General features: G+C 41.8%; 1 protein-coding gene across 1 annotated transcript; it reads right to left on the reverse strand.

Annotated features, from left to right (window-relative positions):
- Nucleotides 1-6,955: 6,955 nt before the first annotated feature.
- Nucleotides 6,956-26,328, reverse strand: NINJ1 (ninjurin 1). Its single transcript, XM_074914538.1, has 4 exons — nucleotides 26,109-26,328; nucleotides 16,169-16,403; nucleotides 11,234-11,395; nucleotides 6,956-8,191 (listed from the first exon to the last, which is right to left on the reverse strand). Exons 1-3 carry the CDS (start codon nucleotides 26,178-26,180, stop codon nucleotides 11,241-11,243), a joined length of 462 nt encoding a protein of 153 aa, XP_074770639.1. The 5' UTR covers nucleotides 26,181-26,328; the 3' UTR covers nucleotides 6,956-8,191; nucleotides 11,234-11,240.
- Between the last annotated feature and the right edge of the window lie 570 nt (nucleotides 26,329-26,898).

Below are 26,898 nucleotides of genomic sequence, written 5' to 3' on the forward strand. Positions count from 1 at the left end.
CTTCCAAGCTCTCTATGGAGGAAGAAAACTACCCACTGGGATTGAGATTTCCAAATCTACCTGGGGCTGAGAAGCGCACTGGAAATCTCTGGAAGAGGTGTGCCACCCTGCTCCCATGGCTGCCTGGGAAGAGCTCAGCCCTCTGTCCCTCTCTCACCCCTCCCATGTCCTGGGCTGACCTTTCCACTTGCCTGGGTGTTTCACTTTTAGTAAAGATTTATTAAGAAGGTTCCCAAGAACAGAGAGGATTCTGGGTATTTTCATGGAGGGAGAAGAGGCAAAAACCCCTGCACTCTCTATCCTACCAATTCCAGCTTGGGGCTTGTCCTGGTTTGGAAGGACCACATGTTTTTTAAAATTCACAGTTCTCAAAACCAACGGGTTGCTCCTGAGCAGAGCTGGTGCTTCCTGCCCCTTTCTGCTGCCAGACAAGCCCACAGGAGGGCAGGGGGAGGCCCAGCCCTGCTACAGCGGTTACAGGCCCTGGGCTGGCGCTCGGGGTGCTGCTGCCGGGGAAACAAGGGGTGACACCAGGGAGACAGGGGCTGTGCTGCAAGAGCTGGGAGTCACTGGCAAAAGCTCTGCTCTCACAGTTTTTCCTGCACACCAAGAAGGAAAATCCAGAATTCATCACTACTTTCAAATGCAAAACTGAAGCCATTATGCACAGACCCATTATGGTCAGAGGCTGTGCTGGATGCTTCTAGATGTGTTACAGACTCCAAATGGACACCTTCAGATGCTCTTGGTAGCCTTTGCTCGCTGCCTTACAGAAGCTGGCTTTGTTCTGGGGGATTAAGGGTCCTGAAGAGGGGACATTCTTGTCCCATCGCTGTGAGCAGGGACTGGACTGGCTTCTGAGTATCTCACCTCAGTCTTTATGAGGCAAGTACAGGAGTTTGTTCTCCCATTCTTACCTCACGTACCACTCCATGCCTGCTTTGCTTTAGCTTTATGCCATTTTATAGTTAGGCAGCAAGTTGCAGTTAGAGTGGCTGGAGGTGAGAGGAGGCTCATCCTTCACTCTGAGGTCCCATGTGTACTTCTTAGAGCTGGCTTGAGTCTCCCTGATTTATCACTCCTGCTTTTTGCAGCTCTGGAAGAACTCCATCCTGCCAGGAGGATAGTTTATGGCAGGTAGGGACCAAATTCAAAGTCCAGATTTAACAGGTAGAATGCTAGAAGGAAAATGTTGTTATTATTATCATTACTATTAGTAGTAGTATTTAGATAGCATTTTTCTATGAAAGAGCTGCAAAGGTGTCTTTCAGGGTATTCTCAGGGAGGGAGCACTGTGGAGCACAGGTGAAACTTGTCTTGACTAGCACAGAGTCATTAAGAAAACAAGTAGGGCAGAAATTCCTCATTCAGACCTGGATGAAATTCAGCCCCGGATGAGTCTAGGCTGGTCCTGAGTCTGGAAACACGAACAAGAAGACTCATTATTCCATCACACCCTGTCTCGGTAAGTGAAGGGGACATGCAAATTAAACCAAATAGTAACAGTGACATCAGATTTAACGATGCTGGCATCTCTATTTGGTCGCTTGGTCTCTTCCAGATCTTATGAGACCTACCAGCATGGCTGTGAGATGTGGGGGTTTCAAACCCGTTTTTTTTATCAGCATGAAGAAAAAAGAGTTTTTACAGAATGTGAAGAATACTGACCAGCACAGGCCCGTCATGCCTTGCTCTGACACTGCCCCGTTCAGTGCACTTCGCACAGTTTGATTTCGTTAAGACACATTTCCAGAGTTTGAATCTCCATGGGCCATGGAGAGGCCCAGGGGTAAATACAGTCATTTCTTTCCTGAATGATTCTTTCCCTGGCATGCCTGATGAATCATATTTTCTGACACAGGAAAAAAAAAAAAAATCCTGTTTCAGGGTAAATAGCTGTCTCCCTCCATATCTTCCACAAGTCCAACACAAATGTGAAACATAAGGCCTTTCCAACACTTTAAATTATTTTCATCCTTGATGCCAGAAAACTGGGGTAATGTTGGGTGGTGATGAAACCAATTTATTCTCAAATATTTTTGGCACCAGTGAAAATGGTTGACAATGTTTCAGGAGTCCTGGTTTGGCTTTTCATACCATGGCACTAGATTTACCACTCACCTCCCAGCTAATTAAAACCTGTACCCTAAAAAGGGGATTGGAGCTGCCTCTGAGCTGGAATGTTGGAAAACGGAGGAGGAAGAGTGGAAAGCATCGTGAACGATGGAAGAAAAAGTAACTGGAGTTTTTGCTGTCTCCATTTCTGACAAAGCTCAACTTGCCTGATGAGCAGGCATAGGAAAGTGTCTGTTCCCAGTTGGGGAGATGTGGCACACTCCTTGGGAAGGCAGCCAAGTTATTAAATAGTTCTCATTATGAAATAACCCAAGGGGGGAGAAAATTAACCATGAAAACAGATCTTCAATTAACTGCGGAAAAGGAGGAAAGTGAGTTCAAAATAATCCACTGCATCCAATAGCAGGGAGGGTAATTTTTTGTCACCAACCTGTTAGGAGGTTGGATAATAATTGGTGAGATATTGTTCTTGAAAAGAATGTATTCTGTGTCTTCCACTATTTATCACAACATATCCTGCAGTAACACGTAGGTAATGCTTCCAGTGTCACAGCCAAGGGCCATTAGAACAGTGGGGCTGAGGCTGAGTGCATGCATTTAATACAGAGTAAAGAATTCTATCAGTGTGAAAATGTGAAATTCTCCTTGCAGAAGAAAAAGAAGCCTTTAAACACCACATTTTTTCAGACTAAATGATAGTGGGGATAAGGGTAAAACTGGGTACAGCTGACATACCCTGCTGCAGTATTTGACCTTTGCTCTAAGAGCCTGCTGTGGCCATGCAGTTATCTTCCTCAAATGCTTTATCTCGTATTTCTTGTTCTAGCAATCTCTTGTCTTAGCTTTTGACTCTAGTTCAGCCTTGCTGATCACCTGTGAACATTGAAGAGCTGCAGCAAGACCCCTGCGTGCCACTAGGGTGAATGGGGTCCTCCCTTTAAGGAGCTGAGATTGGCTCCTCTCCTTATGCATTTCAGCTGTAAAGCAGCGACCTCTCCTTTTTCCAGGGGAGAAAGACGGCCTGCTCCCCAAACATGTAGCTTTCCCAGATAAAGGCAGTGGGAATTTGGGACACAGCAAACTCTCCTCTTTTGCATATGCTTCCCAGTGGGTAGTTAGCCTGAGCTTAGTAGCAGTCCTGAGACACAGTTTGCCTACTTTTCAGGACTTTTGACCATGGTGCTTTGTGCTGTTGTATGTGAAAGCTTTCAAAATCAAAACAAAGTGCTGAAAGGTTGTTTCACAAAGGAGAACATCATCTCATTTCCCCATCACTGTGGGAGGTTTCTTCCAATATAGGTACTGTCATCTGGAGTAGTTCCCTGGGGCAAAATCTGCATCTGAACACACTGGTGTGGTGGTCTTTGCAATGCGTGAGCTTCATTTAAGGTCATTAAATTTGGGTATATTTAAGTGATGATAGCCATGTTCATTTCTACTAGAAAAAAAGTAGTTTAAAAAGAGCTACCATCTAGTGATATCTGGGGTACCATTTGTTTCCGGACCTATTCTAAGGGAAATGTGGTATCTACACTGTTCTTCTGCAGTATCCTTTCTTGGATATTGGTTTAATAGTGATAATACCACATGTGTTGTCTTAAGAACTAAATGGGAGTGCTTCTGCTCTGTTAGATCATTTCCCTACAGACAGCGTAGCAAAACTACTGGGAGTATTCAGAAGCTCTTGGTTTATTATTTTTTAATTTCTTAATGGAAGTGTAGGGATTGTGGGGATGGCCACGCAAAGATGGGAGGCTCCACCTCTCACATTCGGATATTATGCTTATGTATATAACCTGCAAATCAGTTATTTAAAAGCAAAACATGACCATTTAGCAGCAGTGTGGCTTTTTCTTGTATGCAAACAGCTAAGGAGGAGAGCCTGCTTCTTTCCAGGCTCAGTGCTTCTATGTGCTCTACACTGCCTCTAAACTTATGGGAGATTTGATGATTTATTTTCAAGGGGTGGTGTGTTTAAATGTGCAGGTTATCAAAAATATGGGTTACACGTCTGAAAATATATTATCAGTTACATATTCTAAGTGTTCCCACTGCCCTGTAGTAAGTAAACACACCTTCAGTAGCGCCTGCTCTCCTGTGATTTGACAAAATTATATTGCAGAACAAGGTCCAGCTTTTGACAATTTTTTTTTAAATGCACTCTAAAACAGTGCATAAATTGGTACCACTCATAGCATTTCCTGAGCCTGATATATCTTATAATAGCAACACCTTTGGTAAGCTAGGAAATAAGCAGAACTTAGTGTTTGGATTCTGTTACTCGTTTCTGATAACTATTTTGTAAATATTTGAATGATCAAAATTATCATGTTTCTTTCAGCTGTTAACAACAAGAGAGTATCCAGGCTTTTAGGCTAACATGTAGTCATAAGTCTGTGCCCTGGACCAAGGGAATGAGCGCAGAGCACCGGTACCTCTGGTATAGGACAGTGCCCCCAGCTAACTAGTGCCTACAGCGAAGCAGTGCTGCTGCGGGAAGACATGTCAGAAAACAGGATAAAGCATTTGTTAGAATAAATTAAAAGGAGTGACCAAAACCTTTCTTGTTCAGTCCATTTTATGTAATACTCAGCTGCAGAATAAGCTTCAGCAATGACCTGATTTAGAAGACAAATACATCCAAGTCAGTTCCAGTAAATATAGTTGTTGTCACCTGCTTCAGTCAATACAGCTACACTGAAAATTCCAACCCGGGCAGTCCTAGATGCTGAAGGGACTAATGAGAACGACCAGAGCAGCACATGTAGTTCTTCTTACTCTGCTTGGCAGCTTATGAAACAGAAGTAAACGGATGACCTGGCCTGAACTGTCTGCCAAGGCAGCCTGTAAAAATTCATCTCGCTTCATTATTGATGACCTCTTTTTAAGTGAAATGTTTGCCTACAACCAAGAACTCTGCAGAAGCACAACAAACCAAAGAACGATTTAAACCAGTGCATTTGTTTGCCACCCCTAGGAGGTATTCACTAGGATTTTAAATAAGTATCTGACTTGAAAGAATAACAGTCATGTGATTAAATTATTTATACTTGAAACTAACTTGTAGATGCTTTTGTCTGCTAAAAAATACATGATCTCTGAAGGCTTGAGACTTAAAACACAGATTGCGTGTTTGAGGATGTTTTGCTAATCTTACTTAATCAACATGGTAATAAACCAGCATCCTATTTATTTAAAAAAGAGACATCCAGTTGCAAGTTGAATACTGCCGATGCCCAGTAGTCTTGTAGTCAGCGGAATGCCTTTCAGATCAGGTTTCTGTGTGTTTAGAACCAAGAGACCAGGGTCTCTGAAGTTGCAAGTATCTCCGTTGTGATGCTCCAGTCACACTTCCAGAGCTCAGGAGGCAGAGGGACTCATGGGGGTTTTTTTGGTTTTGTTCTGAGCCTGGCTCTGGCAGACTTAGTGAGCAGACACCCACCCCTTTAATGCAGATCTCCACATCCAGCCCTTGGCACCCAACAACGTGTTTAAGCTTGAAGTATTCCTTCTTTCCCTCCTGTATGTCTCAAAACCTGTGTCTTGCAAAGTCCATTGGAATCTGTAGTTGACAAGTCATTGCCTGGTGAGTGTTCCCCACCCTGGCTTTGGAGCCAGCTAGTTCCACAAGCTGCTGGGGGATGGGATATACAGGCTTTGGTAGTTTCTGTTGGACAACAGCTTAGCAGTAAAGATGCTGTAAGAACAGCTATCACCTTTTTCAGAAGAAACCTACTGTAACAGCTTGTTTGCTTGAGTAAACTGAAAAATTATGGTCCAATAATGAGGGGAATAAAATGGGAAAAGACTTGGTATGTCTGCACTGCAACCCACTCTGACTGCTTTCAAGGGTTTCAGTGCAAGACAAACATGATTATGCTCATAAAAAAGGACCACAAGTAACACAGGAATGGAAAACTACATTCAAAATTGGGACAAATCACGACCAGGTATAAATATGGTAAACGTCAGCAGAGCCTGGGCATCTATTTGCATCTGCCTTTGGGGGTAGTAAGGACAAGTCAAAAAATGAGAGTATCACCTAGGTGGCAGAAACACATTTCTTCATATTTTTGTGTCTTGCTTAAAAAGTAGAAAGATGCAAATCTGGCTGTGAAAAATACCTAGTACTCATACCTAAGTTAAAAGTAACCAACTTCTGGATGGGTAATGTTTTTAGGATAACACAAAGCAATTACTTCAGACATCTAGCTTAGGTACAAATTTTCCTGTACAGAAGAGAAGTACCTGCCTCCAGAGAGCCTCTCCAGACTGAATCAGAAGCACAGATGTGCAAATACTCCAGTGAGTAAAAAGTTGAAAGGTAACAAAGGTGGTACAGTCCAGAATCTCATCAAAATTACTGCCTGATGTTGAGCCACAGATAAATTTCACACTTGGAAGGGCTCTGCCTACAGTCACCTATTTTCTCCAAAAGAAATGCATTTTTAATGTTTTCAGCACTGCTATTTGGCCAGTCAGTTCACTATACTACAGTACCATAACTGCAATAGCACAAGTCTGTAGGAATAGTCCTTCAACAATTCACTGGTTTGTGAAAAATAAATAAGGAAAATTATCCTGAATACCTTATTCAGAACTTATTCTGAGCTATGTTTAAATTAGTACAACACGCACAATTAAATCCTTGCTTGCTAGATACTAGTTAAATACATGTTATGTTGGCAAAGAAGCAACAAAAGATGAATTAAAAAATAAAAATAATGTCTATTCTATTACTAATCACACAAGTTTCTGATTTGTTTTCTGTTAGTAATTCTTATAGAACATATAAATGAAGATATGGTACATCAATGGGCCTTGAGACACGACTAAAGAGAAAAGTGATCAATAAAAATTGTAAATGAGATGAGACATATGGAAGTCAAACTTCTATTAATATGTGCAAGGGAGCATTTAAAAATTAACAGTAAGGAAATATATTAGTACAAATCTGCAACTACAAATAAGCGCAATCTAGAAAACCAGGATTTTTCTGATTGCAGACACTTTGGAAATAAAATGACTGAAATGTTTCTGTTTTAGAAATTTTTATGACCTACACCATTAGAAATAGTGTATTTAGAAAAAGTGTCAGTCCCTGAGCTGGCAGGTAAGAACCTAGAAGATATTTATATCTATATATATATTTAAAAATAAAAATTAAAAAATCAGTTATGCTTTTAGCCATAAACTCATAAGAGTAACACAACTGCAGCAGTCAATCTTGAGAAGAGGGAAAAGTAAGTTACAAAGGGATAAACTTCTTTAAATTTGCTACTTGAGTTGCTGACAAGCACTCAGTACCTGTTTAGCAGACAAAGTTCACCCTGTATCCTCTAGTTTTCTAGTCAGGCCTAGAAAAGGTAGCTCTTCTAACAGGGTTTCCAGAAACATACGTATCCACAGAATACAGACTATAGCAGTTAATATTAAGAAACTATTAGCAATTAGGTTATTTGTGTGTCTGTGCACAAAGGAGAGGAAATTTTAAATGTGGTCCAGAGATGACGAAACAGATGAGTACCTGTGAGCAAAATTGGACAAAAGATAGCCTGCTGTTTCTGTTTGTCTCATCTTTGCTTTAGCTAGAGTGGAAAAAAAGAAAACAAGGCACAGCGCTCTCTGCACACTGCAGAGGAAGACCACTGCTGAGCTATGGAGCACACAGATTTGGTACCAAGCAAGTGAAATGAAGGATGATGTCACTGTGCCAGAACTGAAGGCCTGCCATTTTGTACCACGGCAGGAATGATAAATTGCCACACAAGCAAAAGGCACAGAAAGAGGAAAGTCCTGTGAAGTGCCACCAGTTGATAGTACTTTGATGAGCTTATGCCGCTTTCCTGAAAAACAGTTAGTTTCTACAGAAATTGAAATTACAATATTCCAGAAAAACAATGTCCTTGGGTCATAATCAACCTTTCCTTAGATGCCAAACAGTCTGAATATTACCACATGGGAAAAATTTAGATACACAAATGTGCTGGTTCTTGGAAACTTGAGAAAGCTGCTCAGTATGTCCAGCTTCTTCAGATTATTTTTTTCTTCCCTACTGTGTCCAAGTGTAGCTGGCTCAAGTGCAAATGGCATCTAGAATGAATACTTCAGGTCTCTGAAATACAAAAAAAAAAAAAAAGATATTGAGATGTTAGTGGTACAGGAATTACAGTAAATGACAAAATTGCCTTAAAGGGGGAATTAAGTTTTCTTTGAAAAAGTATGTATAATAGTAAAAGTGAAGCCAGGAAATGGTGGCCACTCACTTTTCTCAGGAGGTTGTGGCAGCAGACTGAAAAAAATTTGGTTTTCGAGTTACAGATGACTGGGTGCTTTTAGCACGGGCAACATGTACAAGTGAGCGAACAACAGACGTAATGTTCCAAAGCAATGAAGAATTTCCACATTTAACAAGTCTGGAGCAAAAAGACACAGGTCCCAGACACTGAATTTGATCATTTTATTAGGAAACTGCACGTGTGAGCAGCATGAAGGCAGGATCACAAAGCTGCTGGTTTTGTACAGATGTAAACTTGCTTTAAACATCCTTTGATGTTGCCTCTACCTGAGGTGACATAAACCAGCTACTGTTTCTCCTTTATTGAGGCAGTGCAAGTTTATTAAACCATTTCAGCAGTAGATACCAATCATGTTTAGGTATGTGAACTCTGGCTGTGCATAGCTCTGTGTGCTGTATGATATAGGGCTGTATGAGCTATTGCCATCCACTAGGCAGAACTGTGTTTCATGCTCTCATGACAATCTCAGAGAAGCTACATGTGAACTGGTTTCTCATTTAGGACCTAGCTTTCTAACTAGGGATTCCACAATCCTAGTCACAAGTAAGCCACAAACCCCTTTGGGTTGACAGTTTATGGAGAGCAGAAGGAATGGTAGAGAAGAAACTCCAACATAAATGCTGTGAAGAGCCCCCTTCTTGCCAGACGGTGCCAGCTAAGCAGTAAGACATTGCACAAAACCACTAATGTTTCCATAAGACTTAGCCACACATTTGTGTGAAGGAAAGGGGAAGTAGACAAAGTCCGTGGATGGGTGGGAGAAATGTGCAGGGGGACGCACTTCATGAGTTAATGAGCACGGTAACATTCAGAAGCCAGCCTGGCATGTTAGTGCTGCCCGGAGCTGAATTGGTTGGTAACACACAGCACACGTGTCCGGCAAACTCTGTAGCAGCTGCAGGGTTCTTCAAAGCACTTCAGCACTGGGTTCCGCTGCAGAGAGATACAGCAGCCGTGTTTGGGAAACACAGCAGAAGCAGCATCTCCTAAAAGCCAGCAAGAGATTGAAAAGGGAGCAGAGCTGGCACTGGTACTGAGGAGACTCAATAAGACACCTCATTAGAGAATGCAGCACGTAGAGAAATAGCAGATGAGATGTGGGTGACCTCACCCATCCAGTATCCTGGCAAGGCAAGGTGTGTCTCACCTGCCCTCTGGATATCAGCTGACATCCATATACCATTGTATTAAGGCACTAACTGCCCTGGGATTGGATTGTCAACCCATCTCCCTCCCAGCACACGTCAGTGTGATGAGCAAAAGCTGCTTCTTCTCTCTTCCCTCTTCAGTTTTTCTTCACTGAACCAAAAAGAGGCACATCTGGGATCCTGGTATGCCACGTTGTCCATTATTTGAATTTCTTGATGCCTATATCAGATTCTTGTATCTGCCTCTGTTCCTGGCTATTGTGCATGTTTTCTTCTGTGAAGGCAGCTAAAATTCCAGTAACCCTTCCTTCAGTTCTCTTGGCTTTGCCAGTGCAATTTTGTGGGTAGTGTTTCAGTATTGTTTTAATACGTACTGCTGAGAAGGACATTGTACCTCTAATTCTGATAATATCTCAGATAATCCATGTGCTCCTTGCTGATAAAATTCAATGTTTATTAGTTTATTTGTAGAGACTATGGTCAGAAAACACAATAAAACTATCTTCTTTCACTGCCAGAATTTCACAGGTTTTGGTTAAAGCAGACGATTCTGCCCACATCCCAAAATATATGAATTTCATTCTTCATCTTCCTAGTAATTCGTTGTGCTGATTTTCCCCACATGCTGTTAAGAGTCCTGATAAATTTTGGTCTGGTCTCCATTCTTGTTACAGATTTTTGTTGCGCCATTCATCTTTAGAGTAGAGGTTTAAAGGCCTTTTTTACGGAGAAAGGGTTTCATATAGAAGTTAATCCAAACTGATCATGTTACATTTATGGGCTGTCTGTGTAGTAGCCAGTATACTACAGCTTGCCAGGAAAGTCAGCAGGCCTTCTGCACATGATTTGAGATTTGGAAGATAAAGAGCCAGAGCAGTGTTGGCACACACAGACTTTGCACCGCTATTTTTAAGGCAGATGCTGGACTACAGTGCTTCTTGGGCTACAAGCCTACAATTTAGGTTTATCTCCTCCCAAATTGTTCATCATAGTTATGATGCTACAAAGATACCCATTTCGATTCCCACAATTGCCATATTTATCCTTCTGTATAAGTAAATAACAAACTTTAAAATGCAGGTAGAGCAAACAGTATTGTTCTAAATGACTGCATGTGTCAAGTAAAGTGATAGCGCACAGCTCTGTGGGCTGAGTCTCCAACAAAGCAAAAGCCCTGCAGCTTGGGAGGATAGAATAGATATACTATCTGCACAGGAACTGAAGGGCTCTGGTGATGTGTAGCATTACATGTTGGACTTAATAGCTCTAGTTACTTGGATAAAGATTAAGTCTTCAGTGTTGACAACAGACTGGATGTAGTATACTGCAAAACTTTCTTGAAGAAAGAGGCATTTGGAGGAAGCAAAACAATCCTATCTCTCTTCTTGGCTTAGTCAGCAATGAGGAGAAGGAGTGGCTAAGACAGAAGGACAACCTTTACACTTCCCATGCATGATACGTGCAAGGGCCCCCTGACAAAGTGAGATGATGCCATCAACTTTTGAACTTTACATTTACAAACACACTGCAATAACTTACCAGTTTCTAGTAGCATTTGTTTTTGCAGTAGTCTGAAGAAAACCCCCTCCTCTGCAAAGGCTAGAACTGTATAGATAACCTTGTGGCTTTTTTTAAAGCTATGCCTTAGTTTGCACTGCATTTATGTATGCTGTGCCCTACTACCTTACAGTGCAGAGAGACCACACTCACCTTGTGCTTAGTGTCCTGATGCTGACTCGGCAACTGGCTTCTGCACTCCAAAGGCAGTGATAAAAATATTCACAACTACTATAATGAATACTAGTCCAGTTGCAAGGTTGTTGAGGAAATCCAGCTTTCCATGTTTTGCAGGGTTGTTAAGGTCATATTTTACTTAAAAAGGAAAGGAAAAAAAAAAGTTTTAATTACATGTATATTTCAAAATCCAGAATAAAAGTCTTCACTGGTCATGTAGTTCAAGAATTTCTCTCACACTGAGGTATGTGCATCAGTCATACTTAAAAGGGAAGTAAGATTCTGCAGTGTCAGTAAAACTGCTAAGGAGAAGATCTTGAACCACAAGGAGCCTATTAGCTTCCAGTAATTAACACCTAATCTCTGTGGATGCACATGGGATACACAAACATTACTAGAAATCTTCTGGGTTCTTGATCTTTTGAAATCTAATTTTGTTGCAGACTTTAAGCAAATTATTTCAGTCTTGAATACATGAAGCTTGAAGCCCTGACAGGATAGAATGCAGTTAAATCTACTACAGTTACAACGCTACAGGTTCTTCGCAGACAGCCCAACCACTGCTTACCACTGCTGAATTTTTTTTGTACTGGTGCCCTTCCCCACTTGTACTCCCTGCTTTTGCAGCGATTCTGTTTTTAGAAAGTAAGGGTATTGTATCCGTTAAACAGAGGAAGACTGCAAAGCAGTGTAGCTGCAGTTCTTTTTACAGAGAGCAACAGCTGTGTAAACACTTTCTTTTGCTTCTTGCAGTTGTTCTTTGGTTGAACTGCTAATGGGAGTGAGGGAGGGAACACACCAGGGAGAAAGTATTAATTTGGTTTAAGCTTTGATTCCAGACCTTGTGAAAACATACAGATGCATTACACTGGACTGCTGATAGACCCGATGACAGAGCAAGGCACGTGCCTGTCCAGGATGGTGTGAAGTCTGGGGGCACCTGCCTAGTGTCATGCAGAAACTCAAGGTTTGCTTCTGTCTCTGTTCTTTAGCAGTAAGGACTCTGCAACTGAGACCCTCTGCTCCATTTCTTTGATGCTGGTGGAATGAGTGCTGATGACTTCTGGAAAGTGTTAGGAGAACGGTTTTTGTCTGTTAAGACTCCTAGTTCTTAAACGAGTAGATCATCAGAGCTTGAGTGTGCATGTACAGGACAAGTTTTTACAGCAACATAAATAAAACTTTGAGCTCATTTTGATAGGCACATACACAGATGTAGCTTATGACTCCACTGCATGAGATAAACTTTGTTATTTGCTTTTAACGTAACTACCCTGTCCACAGTGCAGAACTTAACCACAGAACCAAGACTCGCTTGCTTGTTGAAGTAGTTAGGTAGAAGTGGTGGCAAAGACACTCATGATGCTGAAGTATTAACAACCAGGTTCACTTGGTTTCCCTAACTAGGAATTCTAATGCTGTTTTTGTCTCAAAGATTTCTGAGTGCCTGTTCAAGTCCTGTTTGCTAAAGCAGTACAGTCAAACATCACAAGCCAGTCAAAGCACTGAAGAACAGCGTGGGGGAACTATCTGAAAAGCTGAAGCTACTGCGCACCTGTGTAGGCATGAAATAATATAAACTCAGCAGTACTTCATCCTGAAAATGAGTTTATCCATGTCTGTAAAGCATCTGGAGCTATGTGGATGCTTGCATCCCGACAGTACCTGGAAGGACTCTAGTACCGTCATGTGAACGAAGCATAACAAATGAAATGGAATAAATAATTCTGAAGTTTGGAAGAAAAGCATTTCAGACAGTTGGTTTAACAAAGAAAAGGCAATAATGGTCTAATGTGTTTTCCAAGTTAAAAGAAATCATGCTCAAAGGAGAAATGACACTTTCAGAGCTGTCCCTTTCTTCAAATAAGGGTCAGAGAAGACAAGTATTGCTTGTCAGTTTAGGCGGTGTTCTAAATTTTGAAGTCAAATTGCAGTAATCCTATCCTTGTGGTGACAGTACGTAAGATGAGGGTGTTTGTGAAAATGTTAAGAACAGTTATTCTTTAAGTATTTTATTATAGTTGGATTAGATTACTATGATTTCATGCCACTTAAACTACTTCAAGACATTCTTTGCTTTTCTTCTAGAAAGTTAAGATTACCAAACCACTTTCAAGGACAAGTTTGCTGAACATTTTTCAAAATGTTTTTGTGAAAAGGTCTTTTGAAGGAGGAATTTTAATTCCTAATAGAGACTGTGAGAACTGGTAGCTCCTGGGATAAAACTCAAGGAAAGAAACTGGAAGTTGCACAGATTTTTTTTTTTGACTTGTGAGAGTTTATAAGAAGCAGAATTTTGTGACTAGACAGAAGGGAAAACTGTTTCTGCAGGCCAAAACTACCAAATACACTTTGTGAAAAGCAAATTCTTGCTATGATGCCTACATCTTCATATCCTGTCTTCAGTACTTTTGGCCTCAGCACAACAGCATCACTCCAACAGCACACCGCCAGAAGCTGAGAGCTTTGTCCCCCCTGGTACACCAAATTTACAGCCACGTCTGACTGTGGGCTGCGGGCTGAACTCCCAATGAATCTCACTGTTTTCTAAGTGGTCTGTGAACTCCACTGCAGCGCAGTGTTGGAGCTGGGACTCTCTACTCTCCATGTGACGAAGATAAAAATTACAGAGATGGAAGTCACTCTGGTAATAACTGGCAGAAACAAGCATTAAAAAGCAATGTCTCAGCATATACTGAGAAATTATTGCCCAACAAAAAGCAGGGAACTTGTTTGCAGCCTCGAAGCCTGCTTAACTGAAATAACCAGCAGGGAGATGCCTTCAGCCAAGAAACATAGAAGTGTTTTGCTGATTTTTCCATGACTCTCTTCCCACATTCCTCAGTATCATCAGGTTGCTTTTCCCAGGTCCTTTCTGGAATCTCCTCTGAGCCAGGACCCGGATTTTGCTCCTGTACCAACTTTACCAAATGCAGAGACAGCTGTATTCTGCCTCTGTCATAAGAAAATAAAAAGCTGCATCAGCTGCACATCAGTATCACAAGCTTTATGTATCCTGGTTTCCTAGGAACTTCCTCCTTGAGCTGAAAGTCGTTCAGTAAACGCCATGTGTGAACTCTGGCTGTCACCTTCAAGGCTTTTCGTTTAGGGTAGACAAGATCTATCAAATAGTACCCATTAATTTAAAGGGAAAGATTTGAAAAAAGCGACGAGAATAAACGTTCATATACCACTAGCAGAAGAAGCGATCCACAGCTGCTTCCTACCAGCGAAGGTGTCATTTACTTCAGGGAATAATGGGGTTCAACTGATGCTGAAACCTACACATTTCCTCTGATTTCCACAGGTATCGTTGATTGACTCCCCAAAGTTATGGTCTAGAGTTTTGGGTGCTGCTAATGAATGTCTCAGGCTTTCAGCATCTTTGCAAAGTGTCATTGGATTCTTTCTGCATTTTGCCTTGCAAAATCAAGGGGGAAAATATCACTGTAGGTTAAGATAGCAAAGAGAAGCACTGAAGACTTGTTTAAGGTCAAAACAGAAAACTTGGATTGCCAGAAGAGTGCTGTCTCTCCACTCTCTGTGGAGCTTTAGTTGGGTTTTTTTGGTAATTCATGCTCCCTTAGTGACGACATTGTAGAAATGAACCTGGTTCTATAGCTAATTAGATAAATATTCTGCCTGACAGAGTACAGCAGGGGGTGTAGGACATATGTGTGCTATTAATCTAGCAATACTAACTTAAAATACCTAATTTTTACTGATTTGTACTGGTTCTTGTGCCTCATAGCATTGTACCTATTAATACTGAATAGTGCAACCTCTCTTTTTGAGAACAGCAAAGGCACTGCATTGAACTTCTAGGAACGTGAAGGTCCATGATTCAAGACTGAGATGGAAAGTGGAGAGGGGGAAAGGCAGGGAGCAGGGAACTAATTCTGCAGCTGTCTCGTTAAATGCATCCAAAGCACACACTAACCCAACTCCTATTTGAACTCATTCTCTTGAAAAATTATTTCTAGCATATGTTAAATGTATTGCATCACATTTCTTTGGTAGAAAGTAGAAAAGGTTTCCCTAGCAACAAGCAGAATTCAAGACAATCTATCTGTAGTCCCAGAATGCAACTCAAACTGTTTTTTCACATTGTACATAATTTCAAATTTTTTGACTGAAGTCATAGTATGTGGATAAGAGACGAGGTTATGTTCTTACAGTGAAATGTTGCTCCATTTTTCTTTTTAGCTTTAATTTAATTTTAACACAAGTTTTCAAATTAACAAGTACATTTCTACCGCACCCCACCTAGACATTTAGGATGCCTTGAATAATTTCCTAAATTTAAAACTAAGAGCTTTTTTTTCCATTATTGTCAAGCCTTTTCTACCAAACCTTTGATTTGATTGCAGAAACACAAACCAACTGAAGACAATACGCCACACCAAGATAAATACGGACATTTTAACTTTCATTTCTGTTTCGGGGTTCTATGTTTGCAATATATTCTTGTAAAATTACTTATGATATGACCAATATGGAACAAACACATTTCGGTCATAAGATTAAGTAACAGGTCTTGCCAGAAACAGTATTATGAAACTGGGCAGGCTGCATGATCCTATCTGGCCTATTAATGTTTCTTTTACAGTATTTCATCATTTTCCTTCCTCCTCAGGCTTTCTGGAAATAAAAATATTCATGCTGTGGGCAAATGAGTATGAGGAAGTGGATCAAAAGCAAAGATTCCACATAGAGTTGCCCTTACTCCTTTTGTTGCAATATTTCTACCGTCTTAAGAGAAAACTTTAATCAATTCTGAGGTAAAGACTTTCAAATATAACAGCTTTTTAAAAAAGAAAAGAGGAGTCTACATACCATCTCAAATACCATCTTATAGGTTGCATCCTGTAAGGAAAATACATGTCAATGGTTCTTGTTGTTGCTACATACCAAGGAATATCAGGAGCACTCCCACCATAACTTGCAGTGTGAGTGACAGGCTGATAAGAATGATAAGTGGGATGTAGAAGGAAAAAGAAGGTCCTTGCTCCATCACGGCTTTCAGCTGGGATGCGTTAGCCATCAGCAGGGCAATGTCCAACATGCTCTCGGCAGCGCTCTTCTTATTTGCATAGTGATTGATATTCATAGGTCCATTTCTCTGAAACCACTGTGACACTCTGCGCTAAAATTGGGAGAGGGGAAAAAGGTTATTCACACCTCTTTTAATTGGTGGAATGAGCAAGAGATGACTTGGCCCATCAACTGATTTCTGTAATCATACTGCAAGAGTAACAGTGGTACTGAGACTGTCAGTGCTGCTTTCTCACTGTTACCACTGTCCTCCGCCTGATGAGAGAGCAGTACCAGTGTCTGTACTGTACTTTGGCAGACACACTTTTTCCAACCTGTGGGATCAGTTTAAAAAGAAATATGCTTCTACTCTGAGAAAAGGTAAGATTGAAAAAACTGAAAACTTTGCACTGAGAAAAGTTGGGAGAGAAATCACAGAATCCTCTAGGTTGGTAAAGACCTTGAAGCTCCTCCAGTCCAACCATTAACCTCACACTGACAGTTCCCAACTACACCAGATCCCTCAGCACTATGTCAGCTCTACTCTTCAACCCCTCCAGGGATCCCAGGGACTCCACCACCTCCCTGGGCAGCCCATTCCAACGCCCAACAGCCCCTTCTGGAAAGAAATGCTTCCTAATATCTAGTCTAAACCTTCCCTGGTGCAACGTGAGGCCACTCTAAAAAACCACTGTAAAACAATAAAGCAAACAACAAATTGTTGCTTAGGAGTGAACAAATTTACTCCTAAAGGCATACTTAAAAATACAAATATTTATTAAATTCACCCTCTGTCATCACACATCTACATAGCTCCTTAATTACTCATGAGACTTATTTTGAGAATTTATGTGGAAGCTGGCCACTGTATGAGCTTTACTTGACCTCTTTCCCTACTGCTTCTCACTCTGCCATGCCAACATCCATGTCCATCCATACACAGTGAACTGTTTTTTTGTTTAAATATCGTAGGATCTGTGGTTGCCAAGCACTGCCCAATTACAAGGGAATTTTTCCTTCCATTTTTGCATCAGCAGTTGGGTGGGGTTTTTTTAATTCCTCTGCAAACAAACAGGAAAATAAAGACTAACTGCAGGGCAAAACCAAAGCTAGTTAACCCAGCAGGATGAATAAAAGGAGTTTTTTCTGATGACGATTCATGTGACTCAGCTTGAAATCTGATAGCTCGTCTCCCAGGGGTGCCTATTTCTCTATAGATTTGATGCAGCTCAGGGTGATTTGGTTAGGCTTAGCTACTTAACTGAGATGAAGAAAAAACAGGTAACCCTCTTTTCTGCAGTCTCTGAACAGGTTAGGAACTTCATTCTCACTGCTCTTAATTCTAGAATTTATTGTAAAAAATAACACACAAATATATTGAGTAATCTTATTCTAGCTGTCTTCTTTAAACCTGCTTGTTGGAGACCTTCTCACTGCACAAATGTGTTCCCGCTTGTCAGAAAATATGGAGAGGAAAGTCTCTCTTTGAAGGTTAGTTCAAATGCAGAAAACACCCTCTAATTACTCTTTTCAGCAGCACTAATAACTATCAAATTTCCAATCCAAAGCCAGATTTGCCACTGTCCAGACTTAAAAGTCTCCTTTTAAATAAGACAGATATTAATGTAGACAGCAAACACATTGCCAGTTTTTCCAGGGCATTCAAATACCAAACTTGACCTATTTTCACCAGAGACTTTTGTAATCAACCACAGGCTAAATATTTTACTGAGAAAAAAATATGATGGGGCAGCAGCAGATTTTTTTTTTCTTCAAAGAGAAGGAAAACATTTAATTGTAGCTCCGTGCAGACAGCTTCTTTACTGCGACCAAGATCCCGGGAAGAAAATGGCTCTGAGATGGATACTGACTTCAGCCAGGAAGAACTCAAAATTCATTTGGTTTTGACTATATCCCACAATTTAAAAATGCAGTTTGGCTGGGGAATCTGTCCCCCCATTTGTCACCTTTTCTCTTGCCAAGGAGCGTGTCCTCTTCCCACCCCCTGCCTCATTAAGCCACTATAGCATTTGGGTGCTTCAGAAAAAATACTGTAGTTCCAGTTATCCCCGAGAAACACTAACCCGGGTGTGGATGGTCATTTCCTTATGGAAAACAGCATGGAATATATGCTGGCAGTATTCAGTAGAAAAATCCAGACTCACATTTTTCACTGTTTATTGTACAGCAAAAAGCCAAACGCACACATTTAGCTCTGGGTTACTTAATGCTAGCAGTGTAAGGGGGGATGGGGAACTACGTGTGTAATAGCAGAATTCAATTTCTGGGCATGAATTTAAAAGAAACTCTTCTCTGTAGACTGTAGAAGTAATATGATCTATTTTGTCACAAGTGCATAACCGAGGAAGTTTCTTCCTATGCCTAGTAGCTAATTAACTCCTTCCTGCCAAAAATACTGACTTTGAAGTATCTATTGGGTCTACGAGGCAGCAGTGCGTAACACAGGAAAAACTACACGGGTAGCTGTGACTCAGGGGACTGCAGTGAAAACATGACAACTAGTTTCTTTCTTTTCACTCGATGTAGGAATGTGATCATGTTTGATGTAACTTTTTTTTTTTTTTTTAATAGCTATACAAAAGAGCACATAGTGCAGGCTTCATCTTCATTTCAGTTACAACTGTGACTACGTGATGTAAGACAGTTTCTACATAAACAACAGAACACGATCTTTTCCTTTTCCTGGGGAAATATACCGCACTTTCAGGACCTTGCTTTTTGGTAATTTTCTGCATGGTAAAGTTGCAGGCAGAAGTAGTAGGCTATGGCACTTGAACTGCCGTGGAAGCAACGGTTTTGAGTCACTTCTGAACTCCGGTATATGGAGAAGACTATTCAAAGTAGGGTGCTGCTAAGGCTAACTAAGGCAAACCTTCTTATTTCTGGAATGACAACTCAGCTATCTACTATGTTTAGATTCTGAAAAACGGCATTTTACTCTGTTAAGAGGCTTTCAGCTACCGCTCCTGAAAGCAGACTGGTTCAGAATTGGAATTAGGCATATGGAGAACTGAAATGTCAGTTGTACTGTACAGAGCTTTTTCTCAGCCTGTGATCTTCCTTCTGTCAGGAAAAAGGATCTGTAATCACGAAAGCCCCAGAAACAATAACTTCTCATCTCCTGACTGAGAAATGGAACCTCCTGACTCACGCTGGAAAACCATAAACCACACCAAAACAAAAGGCAAATTAGCCTTGCCTTCTGGAAGCAAGTTGAAGGCAACTGCCAAAAGTATTGAAACAAACGCAGTCAGTACTATGGCGGCAATTTTTAAGATCAGACCACATGTTACACAGCGATACATAGACAGGCAATGAAAGGAGACCTGTTGCCTTAACCTCAGCATAATGAGAGTCATGTACAACAGAAATTATATGGGAACTTAGTTATGTGGTTTTATGGTTTCATGGAGATTCCAAGCCTGTGGCAACACATGCAGCCCGCAGCACCGAATGACATGCATCGTGCTGTTACCACCTGCAGGGCTCATGGAGGGAAAGTGAAACTGCCAGGGATTTTCTAGGATGCAGGTAAAGTAAGTACGGCTTCTCCTGCAGCTGCCACTGGGCAAGAGAACAGTATGGATTGCACATGATCTGTGTCAGTCTCAAGGTAATCCAAACACCTCATTACACACTTCCAGTATTCAAATTACCTGGAACAGACAAGCTGGTCCCTTCGGTTGGTGTCGCCAAATGAGTCTGAGGAAAACCAGCATGTGTGTTCACGTGTGTGTATAGAGACAGGTGTAGCTGGAACTGCTGTATCTTCCTTTCCCTGTGGGTAACAGCACGCCCTCAGGTCTGCCATCGCCCGCAGAGTGTCAACGCCTGAGCACAACAACCCGCCGTGCTGGCCTATGCACAGTTATAGAGAGGAGAGGAGTAAAAAGACTCCCCCTCTTGCCCCATCTGTGACTGGAAGAATCCCCTGTGGAAGAGCTTATTTTCAATCACAGGATGCTGTCCCCACAGACAGTATCGCTCCGTGTCTCTGCACAGCAGCAGGGTCTGTTGGCTTGCCCAGAGCACTGCAGTTTGAGAGGAAAAAGCTAAGGTGCCACATCAGAAGCTGGCACTTTTTTGCTTCTGTAAGACCAAACCTTCACGCTAGAAATGAATGGTGTGGGATACATAGTCTTACTGTGCTGGTACAGACTTGGTTGCTGCTTTGCTTCACTCGTCATTTCAGCAGTACACCCAGAAGAACTGAGTCCTTTTGACAGACAGAAAGGATTTATTGCCATATTTATTAAAAAAAATAATAAAAGTGCTACTGAGGCAAATGTCCTTAGACGCTGACACATCAAAGACCCACCTGGTGATGCAACAGGAAGGAAACAGCACTGAAAATGGAAACATTTGAAAACAAATAATAAAGTATCTTTGCTAAATACAGTAACTTCCTATAGTAAGGATTTCGGGTTCTATTACAGCATTAAATTGCTACTTGTGACAAAATTTATACTTCTGTTTGTTCAACAGAACATTTATCAAACACTAGTGACTGCTGGAGTAATCAAATTCACGTACTGATAGTCTGACCAAAAAAAAGGAAAGCCCAAAACTAATTTTTCTTTTCCTTTTCCAACTTGACTCGAGTTTCCCTAAATGTACCAGTTAGTCTGTCCAGAGAACAAAGGTTGGGTTTTTGACATGCAAGCCATCTGTAATCCACAGAGAAAAACAAATATTAGTGGCAATTATGCCTATTTTGCATTTGTATTTAGAACTTAGTTATGTACGTTTCTGCCACTCTGCCCTATGAATGTAGGAGGAAAGAAATCATTTGGGTTTTGAGTGCAAGTTTTTAAGATTCATTCCTTCTTATTTGGTATCTTCCTAGGTACTTTACTCAGCCTCTTAAATGTCTTCCACCATATATATGTTTCCCTATCTCTTGATTGTTTTAAGAAAATGTAAAAAAAAAAAAAAAAAAAGAAAAAAAAAAAAGCCAGAAGAAAAGCCCCATAAAAACTGTAAAAGGAAAATATTGCCTGAACCAATAGGACCTTGAAATTTCCAAGTTAAGAATCAGGTATGTTATAAACACTGAATTTACTGTTCTTGTAATGAAGTTAACAGATACTTTCAGTAGAACAAGACTGATTACTGTTTGCTTCATATATCCCAATAGAAAAAACAGTATTTTGCAGGTAAACTTCCAATTTCCTGAATAAATACTTAAAACCAGAAACTGCAAAGTATAAGCCAGAAGTACGGCCTGGGTCTCTTTAATTTTGATTTGCAATTTGTAATTGCAGCTACTTAATACCAGCTGGGACTGCAGGACCCAGAGCTCAACGTGTGTTGCATGTCAGGACCAGAGTCTCATATCTGCGTTCTGAAGACACATGAATACTTTACTGGTATTGCCACAGTATTAGCACAAAATACTTCCATGGTATTCTAACTTTAAATCATTATGCAGTAGAATGCCTTCATTAAATATAGGAGACCCACAGTTTGCTGTGGGATAATTGGGAAAATAATGCTGATTATTATTTCTGTATTCCAAACAAGGTTTCTTGAACTGTGCTTGTGATTAATTATTAGTTAATTAATTAAATAATTTCTCAAGCTGTCAGAAGGTTCTTCACCTTCAGTTACATTTATTCTGAAATACAGTCTTCATACTCTGTGGCTTGCTCTGACTCCATACAGTTTTCTTTCTATTTGAGGCTAGTGATTAATGCAATTTTATGACAATTTTTGGAGACTTTTAATAGCCAAACAGCCTTGATTCAACATGAGGTCAGACAAGCTTGTTGGTCAAGATGACCTCTGAGTTTGTAATGTCACAGAGAAAGCTTCCTTAAATTATTGTGTTTAGGGACAGTCCTAATTTTAAAATAATGTAAACTTGCTATGTAATAATGAGGCTGTGGAAACATAAGGCTGAGTCATACTGACCTTACAGTGGACTGTTCTGTACTGTGTTTTGCAACAGTCTTTCTTATCAAAAGATGCTAAAAGGCTCTTTTGTTAAAAAGTAATTTTCTATATTCTTAAAGTAAGCTAAAATTCGTTCCCGTGTGTTGCTTACTCATCTCTGGAAGTTCACAGGGAACAGAACACAGTATTCACCTTTAAGAAAATACTGCACAGCAAACCTTTCCAGATCTTTTAGCAGTAATTTCATGTTCAGGAAAAAGTCTAGTTATATCAAAAAAGAGAAGGATCAGACATAAAAGGAATAACAATACAGGACTAAAACAGAACACAATTTCAGAACTTTTTTTTTTTTTTTTTTTCCTAAGATTAACCCTACAGCTACAGAATTGCACTAGTAACTTTACACAGTTATTTAAGATCCTCATAGATTTGGAATTTCTGCCCACATCTCCATCATCTGCCTAGTGAAAATGTAATGGACCATACGTGGCTGCTCTGAAATTGGACTTCCCCTCTGCCTTAGGGATCTTGCTGATCTAAAACAACAGGGAAAATATTCTATGAAGAAAATAAATATTCTTCCAACAAAAATATTTTAAGTTGCATCAATGATGCAATGGATAATTAGATCTCTGTACACCTCCTCAGAAGATACTATTTCTTTTCCCCCAATAAAACATTAGGTCACTTGTTCAGCACAGCACTGACTCAGAGAGAAAACCCCCCATATCTGGACTGAATCATCAGTTACAATTCCTGTAGGAATTTCACAGGGGGGGAGGGGAGAAGACTGTCCATCCAAGCACCAGCCCAGAGTAACATCAACTAGCTGTCAGACTTCTGCAGTCCCATGTTGAGACAGTGTGGCTGCAGGCAATGAAAAAAAAAAAAAGGGGGGGGGGGGGGGAGGGGATCTCAGGATCTCAGTCTCTGCTCATATTTCATAGCCTGCATCAATTTTCTAGCATCTTTAAAAGCCTATGCTTAAGAAAAGCCACCTGCTATACAAACACACAGAAAATGTAAGTATGACTACACTAAGAAAGTGGTAACCACGCTGATTCCCAAGAGCTAAAAAGTTAGTATGAAAAAAGGGAAAAGTACAGTCATGTTAGCTCAGGGCAGAGCACTATTTTCCTAAAACTATACTGATTCCAGGACCGAGTTAGAATACTTTCACGCCTTAAACGATTTAAAAATAATCAGCACACCTGATGACTAACTTTGTGAAATGAAGTAATAACATAAAAGTTGTTCATACAGCTGTTTAAATAGAAGCTTTCTCCTGTGTGTTTTTTTTTTTTCTATCTTGCATTACTACTGCTCATTCCAGTGATTTGGTCTTGCTGCCTGTTTTATGTTGTTAAAGCACTGTTTGTTTACTCTAGCTACTTAAAAAACCAAGCAAACAAAAACTTATCACCAATAGTTTCAATATTTGGAGTATATCAAGTACTCCAAATTCAGTTTCCTATAAGCAATGCTTTAGAACTGCCATTTCATTCTATATGCAATAAAATAAAGTTCCTACAGATTTGAAGCTTGTTACTTGCCATTTGATATCAAGAAACTACCATGTCCCAAAATTACTTCTGAATTAATATACAATCTTGAATACATTTTTAGTAACATGACTATAATAGAGGCTAATTATTTCAGAGCTGTTCTTTTCTACTATCCTTGTTCACCTTTTTCATAGTTCTTCTTTAACTCTTTCAACGAGCATTTCCTACTATCTTGGAAACATTAAACTAGATTTTACAACACTGTGAATCTAGACTGTTTCAGTATGGACCATGAACAAGGAAAGCAAACAGAGGAAGATGGAAAAACAGTTACTATCTGTATTGGTATGAACAGATCCTTTGCAGAAGCAGCCAGACACTTCTGCCAAGTGTAATTATTCACATTAGCCAGTGAGGTGTGCCAGGACAACACAGCATTAGAAGTAAGGAATTTCTTGCTTCTGAAAGTTTGACAGCTGCTAAAAAATTTTATCCAAATTAACAATGATGCTAATATAAACCACATTAAACCATTTTGTGACCTCTCATTCACAATTACAGTGGGCTTAACCAGTCTTTTTTTAATTTGTGTGCTTCGAATGCTCTGAAGGTAAGATAACTACATCTGCATTTGATGTCAGCTCCTCTGTAAGAGACGGTAGCAGTCTATTGCTGAAGACGTGCAAGAAAGTCTATTCTGAGGAGAGGCAAGATGCTCAGATGGGCAGGAAGCAAACCAGGGTGGTCCAAATTGCGATGTCTGCAAGCATTCCCAAAAGCAGACACTTACGCACTTTTGACTCCAGTACTAGAGACTCAGGCACCTGTGGATCTGTGGTCTCTCCAGGTTTAGCTCGCTGCTGAGTTGGGGTGTTCTTTAGTTTGTGTGAATTGTGAACTTGGTCAGATTTTTAAAGGTATCTCCTATTCACAGATTGGGTTTTAAGAAATCTGTCCCCATCTGTTTTACCTCACATGTACTTTTCTCTTTTTTTGGTGAGAAAATTTTAAAAAGTGTCTGTATAGTTCTCTGAAGTGCTACTGTATATATATAATACAATATAATAGTATATCCTTCCGCCTATTCTTCACATGATGCTCACATAAAACTTGCAGTTTCTATGGGAAAGATGACTGAGTGCAACTGAAGATGAAGCAAAACAGGAAAGTTGCAGAAAAATTCTTGGAGCAGATCATGTTAAAAAAAATAAACCCCCATGACTAGCACTTGTGATGCAATCATATGTATGTTAATAAAAAAAGAAAATTACTAAGAACTCAGTGGCTTAAAGCAAATCCCTTCAGGCCACCTGTTTGATCCATATATCCCAGCCTCGATTCTGTTTAGGTACTTTCCAGGATTTATTAAAACCAGATTTTTTTTTTCTTGGTATGACATTCATGACTACAAGGGTTTGTCAGGAAATGAGGGAGGAAGGAGAGATCTGCTACACAATCAGTCCAGTCTGTCTGAAACCAGAAAGTTTTACCAGTGACGTAGAAGGTGGTTTAGAACTGTTTCTATGTGGCAGTCTTAGGTTGGAATAAGAGCTGCTTTTTAGTCCTTTCCAAAACAACATAAAAGATGCTTTTTACCAGACTGGCTTTTCAGATAAGTGGTGTGCTTGGAGAACATCCTTTATGCGTAAACAGAATATGGGATGAAATGCTTTCCAGTGCAGATCTCTGGTCGTGTTTTGACAACAGGGAGTAGTAAAAAGCTGGGTATTTCTCTTCTTGTTTTTATTTGGATTACTGTATGGAAAAAAAAAAAAACAACAAACCCCCAACCAAAAAATAAACCATACAGGCTCAACCCCTGAAGTAATTCCTTCCACTTTTCTACTAATTTCTATCCTGTGTAGATACCCTTGAGTAACTTTTCCATCTTCTCCCAAGTCATCCGGATGGAAAGACCCTCCCGGGTTCAGAGCGGTGCCGGTGCGCTCCGAGCGGAGATGTCGGGGGGGGAGGTCACCGCCTTCCACCGGACATGTGTAGGAGCTAAGGGGTCGGCGTGCCAAGGGTCCTCCGTTGGCACTTGCCTATCTTTGGAGCGAGACAAAACGGTATGCGTGCGAGCAGCACCCCAACCAACCGAAAAAGAAAAAAAAAAAGCGCTGAATGAACGGCAGACGCGTAAAGAACAGCGGTAGTGGAGCAGTGCCGGTGGCGGGAGAGCGGCAGCGCTCGGCACACCGCCCCTCCCCGGGGGCCCTCCCGGCCCGCCGCTGCAGCCCCCCGCGGCGGCGATGGGCTCCGGGCCGCCCCCGGCCCCGGCCCCGGCCTCCCGCCCCGCTCCCGCCGCCATCTCCTGGCGCCGCGGCAGCCTAGCCCGCTCCGCCCCCCGCGGCCCCGGCCCCGGCCCCGGCCCCGGCCCCGGCCCCGGCCCCTACCCGCTCGACGGCCGCCGGCTCCGCGCCCTCCGCCTGCCCGTTGAGCTCGTGGGTCTCGGTGCCGGAGTCCATCGCGGCGCGGCCCGGCTCCAGCCGCGCCCGCCCGCGGGGAGCCCCTGATGTCCCGGCAGGGCCCGGCGAGGCGGCCCCGCGGCGGGAAGGGCCGCTGCGCGCTGCGGAGGGGGTGTGCGGCGAGGCGGCCCCCGCAGCCCCTTGCCGTGCCGCCCCCCTCCCCTCAGACACGCCGCCCCGGGGGTGTCTGTGCAGCCCGCCCCGGGGAGGTCCCGTTCCCGCGCAGGACGGAGAGCGGGCGGGCGGCGGCGACACAGCGCCCGCCCCTGCGGCCGCAGCCTCCTCCCTGCCCGAAACCTGCCTGCGGGGACCCGGCTCCTGCTGCGCCGGGGCTGAGCGGGGCCGGGGAATGAGCGGGGCCGGGGAATGAGCTGGGCCTGGGGCTGAGCGGGGCCCGGGGCTGAGCGGGGTCCGGGGCTGAGCGGGGCTTGGGGCTGAGCGGGGCCTGGGGCTGAGCAGCCGCCTCGCACGGTCAGCTTGGGTTTAAGACCCACGGCTGGCCAGGAGCCATGGTTTGTACAGTTCTGGCGAGGAGTACAGATAATTAGCCCTCTATACAAATGTTTCATTTTAGAAAACTGGATCTGGACAAAATTAAAGTTGAAGGCTTTTGAGTGCTCTCGGCAGCACTTTAACGTTTTCACTTTTAGTGTTGTTATTTTTCTCCCTAGACTTATTTTCCCACCTGTACCATGGCAAAGGATGCATGTAAAAACAA

This window comes from Athene noctua, chromosome 10 (assembly GCF_965140245.1).
Source record: "Athene noctua chromosome 10, bAthNoc1.hap1.1, whole genome shotgun sequence".
Taxonomy (NCBI): domain Eukaryota; kingdom Metazoa; phylum Chordata; class Aves; order Strigiformes; family Strigidae; genus Athene; species Athene noctua.

What these genes read in the sequence shown, in the direction of transcription:
- NINJ1 (XM_074914538.1), bottom strand. Translation starts at nt 26,180, where the DNA reads ATGGACTCCGGCACCGAGACCCACGAGCTCAACGGGCAGGCGGAGGGC. An exon ending in AGCCGGCGGCCGTCGAGCGG is followed by an intron (nt 16,404 to 26,108) that starts GTAGGGGCCGGG and finishes TCCCAATTTTAG; the next exon opens with CGCAGAGTGTCACAGTGGTT. An exon ending in AGTGCTCCTGATATTCCTTG is followed by an intron (nt 11,396 to 16,168) that starts GTATGTAGCAAC and finishes TTCCTTTTTAAG; the next exon opens with TAAAATATGACCTTAACAAC.